Genomic DNA, 13,362 nt, shown 5'->3' with positions numbered 1-13,362 from the left:
ACGATGATGCGCTGTTTGTCCACGTCGAACATGGGCAAATGAAATTACGCCGTGTACCTCAATGAGATCAGCGGCTACGGTCCTTCATGTAATTCACCAAATTCCATGGGGATATATTCGTCCATTCGTTTCATCGTTAATCAGTATTGCGTCTTCTGTTGCAGTCCTTTTCCCCTCCACCGAGAGAAAAACTGGGCATGAGATGTTAATCGGTCGGAGCAGAGCAGTGGCTCGGATCACCTGTTTTCAACCATCCCTGGAAACCTCATTTTTCCCCTTCCAGTCAACCAGATCTTGTACTCGGTGTTGTCTGTAATTTTTACCTTGTTTGTTTTTTCAAACAGTTTGGTCTTGAGCAAATATTCTGTACCCTGATCTGAGAATTTCTCCGTACTGTGTTTGATTTTTGGCCGGAATGGCAAGGCCACCGAGTATGGACACGTTCGATGTGTACTTTCAGAGAGCGGATTTGGATCGAGATGGGAGGATTAGCGGCCATGAAGCGGTCGCGTTTTTTCAGGGATCTAATTTACCGAACCACGTTCTTGCGCAGGTGTTACATAGCACCTATTCGTGTTGCTTTGTATATTTATGTTTTCCAAGTTGTGGCATGCGAATAATTCATTTGAATCGTTACTTTTTGTTAATTTGTCTCTTACATGGTTATTCGGATGAATGCATATTGCAGCTGAAAAAGTTGTTAGATGCCGCTTGATTGGTTTTTGTTGTGTCCAGTTTCGATGATTTTGTCACTTTTGTTTTAACAAAAACTGATGATTTTCTTTCCATTTTTTCTTTTACTGCGGGCTCAATAGAATACTAAGATTCAAAAAGTCATGAAATAATTTAATTCTGTTGTTATTTTGTCATATTCCATAAAATTCACTTTTGTATTTGGTGCGTGTCAATGTGTGTTTGTAAAAATCAGCTCAGATCTAGTCTCATTGTTGTAGCGTAAGATGTATATAAGGAAGTAGGAATGTGTAGAGAAAAACAGAAAGAACAACGTAATTTGGGGAATGTTGAGACAGTTATCACCTTTCAGCTATATGGCAAAATGGCAAAATTATATCCGGTTGCTATATGGTTTTGGTCGTATTGACCAGACGGATGATTGATTTTAGGAGTTGATAGTGGGACTCATTTAAATCCAGAAACAATTTTCATTTTCAATCATTATTAGAAAACTCTGTTTCATAATTATTAGATTTGTGATTCTTTCTTTTAAAAAGGGGACCTGCTGGATATGGAACCCTTCGTTGAAACCATGGGTGTCATTAACCTTACCCATTCTAACCTGTTGGTACCATGAGTCCTTGGAGGCTGAAGATAGATCCCTTCTCCACATGCCTGACTTTTAAAAAAAAAGTTTATCAATATCCTAAAAAAGACAGCATGAAGGTTTTTACTACCTCTAGTTGTGGAAGGAGATTTAAATGCTGTGATTAGTTGGTGCAAGAAAAAATAAGGAGCCTTCTTGGCTTCTGTGGAGCATGTTTAAGGAAATTCAGACATTGACTGTTCCATCAATATCACTAGGTGTTGTGCCCTAATTCTGAAAAATCAAATGCTCATAAGCTTGTGAGGGAAGGGGTTGATTTCCAATATCTTGTTATCATGGATCAATTCATTTCCTTCATTATGGAGTTTGATTCTATCAGACTTCCAAAAGTTGGCTTGTTGTATGTTTTCCTATGTTTGATGAAAAGCTTCACTATTCAAAGAAATAAAAAGAGGCCAAAAATAACTTAGATGGAAATAGTGAGGAAAGACTTGAAGAAAGCTGGCTACAAATGGAGTTAGCAAATGATACATGAGGTCTAAGTCACATAGTGGAAAAAGGCTTTGATGAAAATGATGGTGATGTTTATCATCCTTATTTTACAAGTGGGGGTTTGCGCAGATCTACTCTAACAACTAGTAGAATAATACCTTACTCACTAGTTGTGGAAAGAATACATAGAAGGTTGGGGTGGCATGGCTGTATTGTGAGCTTTAAAACAGTTGAGGATCATCCTCATCATTTTATCTAAACTATGTTGGATCTTAGTATACCTATCATATTCCTCTCTTTTTGAATCTATCATATGTGAGGATTTTGCTTGGTGAGCCTATTTCATAGGTTCCCTAGTAGCTTCCATGTCATATTCTGCCTCCCCTTTTTGCATGCCGCTGATTGATAATATACTTTTGATTGGTGCAGTATTAGGTATATTGAACACATTGAGCTATCTGTTGTTGATGCGACTCCAAAGGATTCTTCGGTTAACATTTATTTTTTGATTTGTCTTCCTGTGGTTTGGTTGCTCCTTCATTAACAACCGCAATGCTCTATGAGACAGCTGGTCTAATAGTCTTGTTACAAAAAAATTTGGGCTTTCAAACATTTAGGTCAACGAGAAGCTCATGCAGTCAGGAAAAATTTCTTGACATTGAACGAGAAGTTGCTCTGTGATGAAAACCTTTTCAATGAGTTAATTTTACAGTAATGTGTTATCCTTGAACTGACGTGCCAGACTTCAGCCTCAATCATGAAAAAAACGTTTGTGACGGAGTCATGGAACTCTCAAACTTATACCAACAAGAGCTTGCTGACTAAAACTTCATAGCCAAGAACATAACATTTTACATTATAAAATTCTTGAGTTGATATGAACAAGAGCTTGCTGACAAAAACTTCTTAACCAAGAAAATAAACATTTATTCACTTTTATGTGCTCATTTAAGTCCCTAAAAGGAATAAGTTTTGATGTACTTTTCTCTTTGGTGCTCAAATGACTTGTTGATTTTGGATGTTCTTATTTCTCATGTGAAATGCCTTGTGGAAATATGTCATGTGATTCAAGTGTTGATCAGTGGAATAATGTAAGTGGAGAGTGTGGAGAGTTTGATGTTGACACTTTGAAATTTTGTGATTTTCTTCGAAACTCAAACTAAGTGTTGTTCATTATGGACACATGCAGCTTCTCCCTGTAAATGAATAATGTAACTGGAGCATTTTAGGAGAAATATTGTCATTTTCTTTAAAACTCAACTAAGGAATATTAATGCATTTATTTGGATTATTTACCAAACATGTGTGTCCTTTCTGTAGATATGGATGCATGCTGATCAGAATAGAATTGGTTTCCTTAGTCGACAAGAGTTCCATAATGCACTTAGACTTGTAACTGTTGCACAAAGCGGGCGAGAATTAACACCAGACATCGTGAAGGCCGCCTTGTTTGGTCCAGCTGCAGCAAAAATTCCGCCACCCCAGATAAATCCTGTACCAGGGTCTGTACCTGTGAATTCTGTACAACAAACTGTCCCTCAACCAGGACCCACTGCAGCTCACAGCGTTGGCTTCCGACAGCAGGCACCTCCAACTGCAGGAATGACTCAACAATTTTCCCCCTCCCCTGACATCATGAGACCACCTCAAGCTGCTGCAGGTGTTTCATCACTGCCTATGCAAGCTCCTGGTATGGGACTCTCTGGGGCTGGTAGTATTTCTGGTTCACAGCGTCCAAGTTCTAATGTACCCAGTGTGTCACCTGATTGGCTTGGCTCAAGGCAGCCAAATTCTCAAATTCCTAATAGAGGTATCTCGCCTCCTTCCATGGTATCTGAAGGTATTAACTTGTCAACACAAGGTTCCATACTGTCCATCACACCTAGACCGCCAACTCCATCTGGTGTAACACCTGGGGTTTCACCAAAACTGCAAGATCCAGTTAAGGACTCTAGAGCATTGGTTCTCTCTGGAGATGGGTTTGGTGGAGATGTTTTCTCTGCAACTCCATCTCAACCAAAGCAAGCTGCACCCACTCCAACGTTCTCAGGTAGCATGCCAAACTCATCTGCTATTGTCCCTGCTTCTGTTGCACCCCAGCCAGCAGCTAAACAAAGCCAACCCGACCCCTTTGCAAGTATGGTTAATCTCCCTACAAGTACTAGCCAGATGCAGCGTCCCTCGTCAGGGGTTAGACCTAACCTGTCTGCCACAACTCAGAGTACTTCTGGGTTGAACATGTCTGGCGTTTCGGTTGGCACTTCAACTCCTGCTTCCAGTCAATCTCAGATTCCATGGCCAAGGATGACACCACAAAATATTACAAAGTATACTAACGTCTTTGTGGAGGTAGATACAGATAGAGATGGGAAGATAACTGGCGAACAAGCACGCAATCTTTTCCTGAGCTGGAGACTTCCTAGAGGCATGTTAATCGTTAAAATTTGTGATTTTGTGTGAACAGTGTATTTTGAACTGCTATATACTTACTATGTTATGTTAAAATCTGCATGGATCAGAGGTCTTGAAGCAGGTCTGGGATCTCTCTGACCAAGATAATGATAGTATGTTGTCACTCAGAGAGTTTTGTACCGCACTCTATTTGATGGAAAGGTTCAGAGAAGGGCGTCCTCTTCCTGTAGTTCTTCCGGATAGTGTCAAGTTTGACCAGTTGCTGCCCATTCCTACTCAAGCAGCACCAGCTTATGGTGGCACAGCATGGAGACCAAGTCCGGGTACTTTGAGGCGATTGGATAATTGAAAATTTTCTGTGTTGGATTTTTCATCTGCTATTTAATTTTCACCTCTTTTTTTACATTTCTGTTTATGTTTCTCTTTGGATTTTTGCTCTTCTTATTAGGATTTCCACAACCTGGAATGTCTGCTGCACGACCACCAGTTGCACCTACAAATGCCACAAGGCCACCTGTTCCAGTGCAACTCTCACATCAGCCGGATGTTAGGCCCCAGACCATGCCGCCAAAGTCAAGAATGCCAACACTGGAGAAGCAACTTGTGAATCAACTTAGTAGTCAGGAACAGAGTTCACTGAATTCTAAGCTCCAGGACGCAACTGATGCAGATAAGAAGGTACTGTTTTTTAGCATTCAGTTTTCCTTCTGTGTGCTCATCTGTGCCCTGGAGGCATAAACATATCTGGATTACTGAAATGGCATATTTATATCTCTCCCCTGGGCGGTGTCCTTCAGATTTTTTAGGACAGTAGACTTTTCCAAAGTCTGGACTGTTTTGTGGTTTGTGCCTTTAGAATTACAAACCACTTGCTGATTCCATCACAAGGAACAGTGTTTCTCTAACATCACCTTATTGTCAGAGAATTTGTCCCTAGAAGTATTTACTTTTCCACATTGCTATTCTCAATACTTCCTTTCATCTGTAATAATCATATTTTCTTCATTTCCTCCTTTTGAGAGCCCTTGTTATGCTCCTCTTTTTCTTATACTATTCTCATTGAACATATTTTTAGAATTAAAATATATTTATTTTTAACTATATATATAACTATCATTTCAAAAAAAAAAACTATATATATTACTATGTTTTACTGTGTTATAATTTATAATGATGCCCTTTGGTTTTTTAAATTTTTCATGAGATTCATGACTTTGTGGACTAGTTTCTGTTTTGTTTCTTTATGTTTTTGGCTTTTCATTTGTTGCAAAAATTTCTCGGTTTAATTTCACTAACATATTTTAATCCTTCTAATTATGAAAGGTAGGAGAACTGGAGAAGGAGATTCTTGATTCAAAGGAGAAGATTGAATTCTACCGCACCAAGATGCAAGAACTTGTATGTAACTTCTATTTTCACTATTGTAATTATGATCATGCTTTTATTTGAATTAATATGTGAAACATTTTACTCTTGTGTAAAAAAGTAAAATTAGCGTTATTTATTGTAGAGCCCTTGTCGTCAGTACTTAAAGATCCTATTCTCAATACAATGTAATCAAGTCTTTCCTGATTGGTATCTCAGATATCTGTCTCAGCTATTTATGAGAACTGTGAAATTTTTCTTTATGTCGTTAATTTGTAGCATGTGCAGATTGTGTCTTTTTAAGTTAATTACGGCAAGGTATTTTAATCATTTTATGTTTCTGGTTCCTTTTCTACTGGGGTTTTTCCTTAAAAAACAAAACTATATGTTGAATTGAAAAAGAAAAAGAAAGAACACTGGTTTAACAGTGTGCTGAAAGTGATGTTGATGCTCTTTGGCCGCATGTTGGACACCATTTGATTGACTAAAAGTGATAAATCTAGTTTACCTTATGTTATTTTTGGTATCTCTTTTGTTCCTCTTCTTCTGTTTCTGATATTTATAGGATCTTGGGAAACATTACTTTATAGAATTGATGCAAACGAACTCAGATTCCTTTAAAGCTAAATCCAACAAGCTTTTGAATTTTTCCCCTCATTTCTTCTTTGACTGTGGTCTAAATATATGCTTAAAGTCATGTTAACACTTATTTGCTAAATGTCAGAGTCTTTCTATTTGGCTACAACATGAAAACATGTGCTTTGGAGGATTTATGAGCCATAGATTCCCATAAAACATTTGGTCGTTTTAACAATGCTGCTTGTATCAGGTTTTGTACAAGAGTAGATGTGACAATCGACTCAATGAGATCACGGAGAGAGCGCTGGCCGATAGACGTGAGGTATTACTCTTCCATGCATTGATGTTTTACTTTTTCATGAAACCTATAACTAAAGGTAACCTATCAGTAAGAAAAGTTTTTACCTTTTCTACTGGAACCTTGTTTCTATAAATGGGAACTATTTGTCTATTAATTGATAATAGTCAAACTTCATGCCTTATTCTTTGGGGAAAAAAATTCATGAACGCATGCATTCAGGTTGAATCTCTTGCAAAGAAGTATGAGGAGAAGTATAAACAGGTTGGAGATGTAGCTTCAAAGTTGACTATTGAAGAGGCTACTTTTCGTGATGTTCAGGTATCTTTTCTTTTGTGGTGTTTCAGAAAAAAAAGATTTTTTGGCTATTTTTTCTGCTGTTGCTAGTTCATTTAAATGAATTTGCATTGCAGGAGAGGAAAATGGAGTTATATAATGCAATTGTTAAAATGGAGCAAGGTGGTAGTGCTGATGGCTTGCTTCAGGTAAGTGCCATTCTTAGGTGGCATGTGACTGCATAAAGCAAAAACCAACTTATGATTGATGTATTTAAGAATTTCATATATGTTTTTAGTTTCAGAACGGAAGTCATATGCTAATATTATTTTTATTCAAAAAAAGGGGTTGCTATCCTTTGCTGTTATCCATCATGACTCTTAACTCAAAATGAACTTCTGTGACCTCCAGGTTCGTGCTGACAGGATTCAGTCGGACCTTGAGGAGCTTGTGAAAGGCCTTAATGAACGTTGCAAGAAATATGGTTTACGTGTTAAACCGGCTGCACTTGTGGAGTTGCCATTTGGTACACCTCCAATAACTTTTCCCTTTCTGGTGTAATTGATTTATTTGAAAAGAGCTGAACTGCCTTGGATATGATAAACTAAATGCATTCAATGAATTTTTTCAATATTGTGTTCTGGTCAGTACTTGTCATTTTGGTATTCTTATGTTCTTGATTGAATAACCAAGCTTTCTCTGTCAGTTATCTTCTAAAGTCGTTTACTACAGTCTAATGCTATCTTATATGACACAGTTTACATTGTTTTTTCTTATGCTTTTGTGCTTAGGTTGGCAACCTGGTATTCAAGAGGGCGCAGCTGATTGGGATGAAGATTGGGACAAGTTTGAGGATGAAGGTAAGTTGAATTGTTCTCTTCATCACCTGATTTTATGAGGTGAACTTGAGGGCATAACACATAGAAAGAGGTGGAGCATGAAAAATAACATGATAAACAAGTAAAATCTCGATTTTGAAAAGTGTGATATTCAGTATATTCATTATCTATTGATCACATTTCCATGTTCAGGATTTGTAACTGTTAAAGAGCTCACTGTTGATGTGCCAAATATTGCTGCCCCTGCGAAACCAAAATCTAACCTCGTTTGGAATGAGAAAGTTTCTTCTGATGAGCTTTTTGATGCTTCCCCAACTGTTGATGGAAACTCAGAGAAGCCTTCACGTTTGGTTGAGCCTGTGAGTACAGTCGAGAGGGTTCCAGAGAGTGGATCAGCATATGCCCAAAGTGAAGATGGGTCTGCCAGAAGCCCACCTGGCACCCCTCCTGGGAGGAGCTCTTTGGAAAGTCCATCTCAAGATTTTTCTCCATTACGGTTTGGAAAGGACATTTCTATTGATGCTTCACCCCGTGGCAAAGATTCTCATAGGTATGAGGTTGCTTTGTATTATTCTGCTTTTTTAACAATTTTTTAATCTTGTGCTGGTTTGCTCCTGAGTGTAAGTTGCTCTCCACTTTCTTCAAAGATAAGTTGGCATCCATTTTTGAAAGGGCTGGGCTTGTTCATGACAGTGGGCAGCAAAGATCAACAGATATTGGAGGGGTTTGCCAAAGACAAGTTTTGCAAAATCTGTCTCCAGTAGTACATTTGATCTGTCGTATATTACATCCGTACCCTGTTAGAAAAACTGATTTTTTTCTACAAACATGCATTGTCTGATCAAATTCAGTTTTTCTTTAAAAATCCAATTTGTATTGATTTTTCTTCTGATTAACAAAGACATATGCAGCATTTGAAAAAATAAGACATCTGCACAAGATATAGCAAAATTTTACTAAGAATCACCCCACTTGTTTTTTAAGAAGACATGGGAAAGATGCACAACTTGATTGCTTGAATAGTTTGTCTCAGCTCCTTGTTTTTTTGAAGAAATCCACTGCTTCAATTGATGTCCTTATTATTTATATCCCTTTTGGTCTCTGCATACGGAAGTTGGTTGCAATTATGTTAATACAGAAGTTGTATTAATCCACTGCTTCCCATCTGCATATGGAAGTATGTTCGCCTTTTAAGCTCATATATAGGACTCAGTATAATCTATAAAAGTGGGAAAAGTTAAAGGTTAAAACTGGTGCTGTGGTGGGCAGCAGTTGGCCTTGTGGAGGCAGGCCGGTCAGCCGGGATGCTAAAGGGAATTTGGAACATGGGGTTGGTTCCAGGATTTATTTTGCAGGTAGGACGTACAAGTGTCTTGTTTCTGCTTCTTTGCCATGTCTTATGGCTCTTCTGGCTTATCTTTATTTGGACCTTACCTCCACGCAAGGAACTAGGGTCAGAATCCATTGATTGGAAGAGTATGCAGGCCCAGCCTGACTTGTAATAGCTGATATTGGCCTCGATCTGAGTTGGTTACTCTGTCATGCTTCCCACAAGTGAAAATTTCTGTCAATCTTGGAGCAGCCAGTAATGTTGGTCACAGGTGCATGAACCAGTAGACACAAGTTATTATAACTTGGATCAACTGGGTTAAGCACGTTTGAAAAAAATGAAAAAGATACCCTTAGGGTCAGGGGATACAAGTTTCTATATTTGTTCCAGGGTTAGGTCTTAATAAGTGTTTGTTCTGATTCAAAAATTTAAGTGGTAGGCACCTGTTTCTTTGTTCTGTTTTTTGGGAGTCTTGTGCTTTTTCTGTATTTAGGCTGTTACTCTGCTGTCTCTTTAACATATGATGTATGCTATTCTTAAGGTGTCCTTAATTCCATATTCAAATCGCATCTTAAATTCATCTTATAGCATTGGTGTCAGTGTGTATTTGTTATCCTTTAGAAAGCTTTTCCTATTCATGTTTATATGCAGGTTTTTTTTTTCTTTTCATTTTCCTCGTCTTCGACCCTCTTAGCTGTTTGTTGCATCTGTTTGTTTTCTCTTAATAAAGCTTTCAATCTTTCAAAAAGAAAAAGGAAAAAAAAGAGTACAAGTTCAGAGAGGGACAGGGAGTTTCTTTTTACAAATTGAGCCCTTTTTTTTTATTTTGTGGTTGAAGCAGATGTCATGAATGCCAATTGTATTTAATATTAAGTGTTAATTTAGGAATTCGAGCAGAAACATTCAATAAATCTATGAATTCACTTTTGCAGTGATCATGGGGCTGCTGAGTCAACCCTCTCAGGGGACAAATTTACTGATGACCACTCATGGGGTCCCACCTTTGATGCCAATGACGATGCTGATTCAATATGGGGTTTTGGCTCGAAGGTAACTTGAACCAATGCCCATGCTTATGCTTACATGGAGCAGCAAAGATCAATCTGTTACGTGTGCTAATTCATTTATTTTTGTCTTCCCAACAGGATGCAGATTTTGATAGGAGCAGAGACAATTCTTTCTTTGGTGGCAGTGACTTTGGTCTGAACCCAATCAGAACCATGGACTCGCCTAGTGCTGAGAGCGTCTATCAGAAGAAAAGCTTTTTTGCTGATTCTGTTCCAGGAACCCCATTGTTCAACTCTTCCTCCCCTCCACGGTTCAGCCAGGCATCTGAGGATCACTCATTTGATAATTTCTCGAGGTTTGATTCCTTTAACATGCACGACAGCGGTTTGTTCGCCCCTCGTGAGAGCCTCGCAAGATTTGATTCTATCCGGAGTACAAGAGATTCAGGAGCCTTCACATCGTTTGATGACTCAGACCCATTTGGCTCAACAGGTCCGTTCAAATCATTGGACAACCAAACACCAAGACGGACTTCTGATAACTGGAGTGCATTTTAAGGGAGGAGCTCCATCCAAAGCGGGTTTGTATGTGAAGTGCTATGTCTGATTTGAGATGCAACCAGATTGTATTATGTTTAGGACTGCGGGTTGTTGTAACTAATTCTCTTTCTCTCCAGGTGTTTGACATTCATCAGGGTGTTTTTCTTCCTTTTTTTTTTTTTCTTTTTAATTTTCTCTTTGAAGCTCATTTGATGTGCAACTATTAAATAATACTATTTTTTGACTGTCATATATTGATATTCCTGATTATTGGTGATTTTTCATTTGAATCAAGGTCTCACAGTCGCTATTTTCCCATCTCTCTTCTTGGGTGGTCCAGTTGCTTTGCTCGATGTGCTCCTCCATTAATTCGGTGAGTTTCAATATTGAACCCTCCCGTCTTGCATACATGTAACGAATAGGGAATTTTAGAATTAATATTCTCTAGAAACTTTTTCTTGGTTTGAACTATTTAGAGGGGTAAATATGTTTGAAATAGGTCTGGAATTAGAATTCAAATCTAATCGAGTAATTATTCGGAAGTTAGTGTAACTGCATTCACTGTTGAATTAGAAGGGTTCGTGCTTTGTAGATATTTGAAATCCAGAAAGAAGAGGACACCGACTCTTTTCCCGGCCTACTCATATTTTTTCTTACATAATGAAACAGTTAAAATGCCCTTGTTACCTGTTTATTAATTAAATTACTAAATTTCCATTGCGAGCAACTTTTTTTACGAAGCCAAAGGATTATGAGTATAGAGTCGGGGGCACTACCGGGAAAAAAAATGACCATTATTATTTTTTAAAAAATTAATAAAAAGTAAAATATTTTTTTAATTAATTTTAAAAATAATAATTATTAAATTCTCATTTTCTTTCTTTATCTTTTCCGTGGGTTATATTGTAGTAACTAAAGTCACACTCCAAATCCACGAAGAAAAAATCTGACAAAAAAGAAAAGTCTTTGACTCATTAACCCTTGATTATTCTGATAAAAAAGAAAATTTTGACTAGATTGATACTTGCAAACACTTTTTACTTTTTCCTCTCTGCAATCAAATCGAACAGGGTACACACAATCTGCTTAAAGTTCCATTATAGATTTTACCATTTCCTTGTCTTTCAAGAATCAAAACACAGATATATACGAAGTCTTCCAGAATGGGAAGGAAAGCAAAAGTCTTCTGAAATCAAGGCAGAAAAGAACTATACTGGTACAGTCATGTGAATCATTAGCTCGAGGATGAACCATTAGTTTTTTCACAGTTCTGTAAGAACAAAAAGCTTCAAACTTTCACGGAGAAAATCTCCATTAGGGAAGAAAAGGTCCCTGAGACTCCCAAGAACACTCCAACGACCACAACGGTTCCATCCAAGGCAAGCCCCTTCCAGTCCATCTCCCCTTTGAAAACAATCAGATGGAACAAAGAAGGTAGCACAAAGCCTAAGATGATACAAACACTGCTTCCTACTAATGACAAGAAATCAGCAAAGTTTGGCACCAACAGAGCCACCAGACTGACAATCAAAACTATGATCCATCTCATCCAGATGCAGTATCGCCCATCAGATAATCTCCTCTCGGCTACCTCGTAGACAGGATTCATCATCAGAGGGAAGGTGAAGAAGAGATTTATGCAGAGACCTATTTGAACCAATCCACTCACGATCCCTCTTCCGAAGTTGGTTGTGATTATATCATTGGTTTCTTCCCCGAATGCCATGTAACCCAGAACGCCAAACATTCCATACATCGAAGCTATGAATCCCATTGAAATCCCCAAAGTTTTCCCAAATTTTTGTTTGTCAGCTGTTTCAGATTCTAACGGCAGTACCATCCCTATTCCTTCGAAGGCATAGACGGCGACGCCGAGTCCGTAGAGAACGACGGAGAGCCCCCCGAATAGCTCCAAAGTTGGTGTCCTCTGCAGAAAGATCAACAAGTCTTCCACCATGACGACACCCATCGCCCCCAGATCAACTACGTCTGCGAAAATACTCAGAGGGGCGAGATGGGTCAGCGTGGGGATCGAATTCAATCCTAACTGAAAGGGGAAAAGCCCCCAGATGAAAACCGTCTTCGGCTGAAACCCCACAACATACCGCGAACCAGGGCTCAGATTTAACAAATTTGCGATAGTGTTGGCGATGAATATGAGATAACTGACGCAAAATCCTGCCTGGCTAAGGACTATCATAACGTCGACGGCGAACTTCCCCACTGGTCCGCACACGACGTCGCCTAGATCACCAAAGGAGGCGATCTTCGTGAATCCGAGGGAGTCCAGCTTGCGGCGTGTCCGGACGAGAAGCATCATGCAGTGATAAGTCATGAGAGCGACGAAGAAGACGGTGACGAGACCAAACAGCCATCCGGTCTTCTTGAACGTGTACGGCAGACCAAGTACTCCGGCTCCGACGATGGCAATGAAGACGTTGGCAAGGGTTTTCGGCTGCGATGAGAGATGGGATTTGGGGAGAAGGGGAGTCGATTCAGTCGGAAGAGAATAGGACGACGAGCTCGCATCTGATGAGAACACCATGGCGACAGATTTTTCTCTCTATCAAACAGGTCTCAAATTCTTCTTGTAGAAAGAAAAAAACAACAAATCGACGAAAAGCACGCGAGGGAGCTCCCGATAGACGTGAATGGGAAACCCAAAAACAAGGATGACAGAGATAGGAGAAAGACAAAGAGAAAGATTATGGGCTCTCCTTCCTTGACATGACCCCTCTCTGTCGGCGCCTGCCGAATGACCGACGAGGGAGACGACGATGTGAAGCTTATAAACGCAAATGGTCATCGACATCTCATCGAGAGACTTTCAAACAAATATGGTGAGTGGAGCTTCGGGTGAGACGTTCTTTAGACACTCCCTGGTTGGTCACCTGTGCTGCCCCGTGGGAGATAGAAGATAATGATCAAATATTCTTTAAATA

At 39.1% G+C, this 13,362-nt stretch overlaps 2 protein-coding genes across 2 annotated transcripts; one reads left to right on the top strand and one right to left on the bottom strand.

Moving 5' to 3' along the window:
• The first annotated feature begins 169 nt into the window (after positions 1–169).
• LOC137938849 (uncharacterized) lies at positions 170–10,670 on the top strand. The gene is made up of 13 exons (XM_068783917.1): positions 170–553; positions 3,095–4,199; positions 4,294–4,509; positions 4,635–4,864; positions 5,510–5,584; positions 6,381–6,452; positions 6,651–6,749; positions 6,842–6,913; positions 7,116–7,230; positions 7,496–7,564; positions 7,736–8,093; positions 9,806–9,923; positions 10,019–10,670. The coding sequence occupies exons 1-13, from the start codon at positions 416–418 to the stop codon at positions 10,436–10,438; spliced, it is 3,087 nt and encodes a 1,028-aa protein (XP_068640018.1). The 5' UTR covers positions 170–415; the 3' UTR covers positions 10,439–10,670.
• Positions 10,671–11,567: 897 nt separating this feature from the next.
• Positions 11,568–13,171, bottom strand: LOC137939014 (amino acid transporter AVT3A-like). The gene has a single exon (XM_068784172.1). The coding sequence runs from the start codon at positions 12,963–12,965 to the stop codon at positions 11,709–11,711; it is 1,257 nt and encodes a 418-aa protein (XP_068640273.1). The 5' UTR covers positions 12,966–13,171; the 3' UTR covers positions 11,568–11,708.
• Between the last annotated feature and the right edge of the window lie 191 nt (positions 13,172–13,362).

Source organism: Aristolochia californica, unplaced genomic scaffold, assembly GCF_029961685.1.
Source record: "Aristolochia californica isolate CCGP_79_NKW_82.1479 unplaced genomic scaffold, dmAriCali1.0.hap1 SCAF_8, whole genome shotgun sequence".
Lineage (NCBI taxonomy): Eukaryota > Viridiplantae > Streptophyta > Magnoliopsida > Piperales > Aristolochiaceae > Aristolochia > Aristolochia californica.
This window is presented reverse-complemented; position numbering and strand designations above follow the sequence as displayed.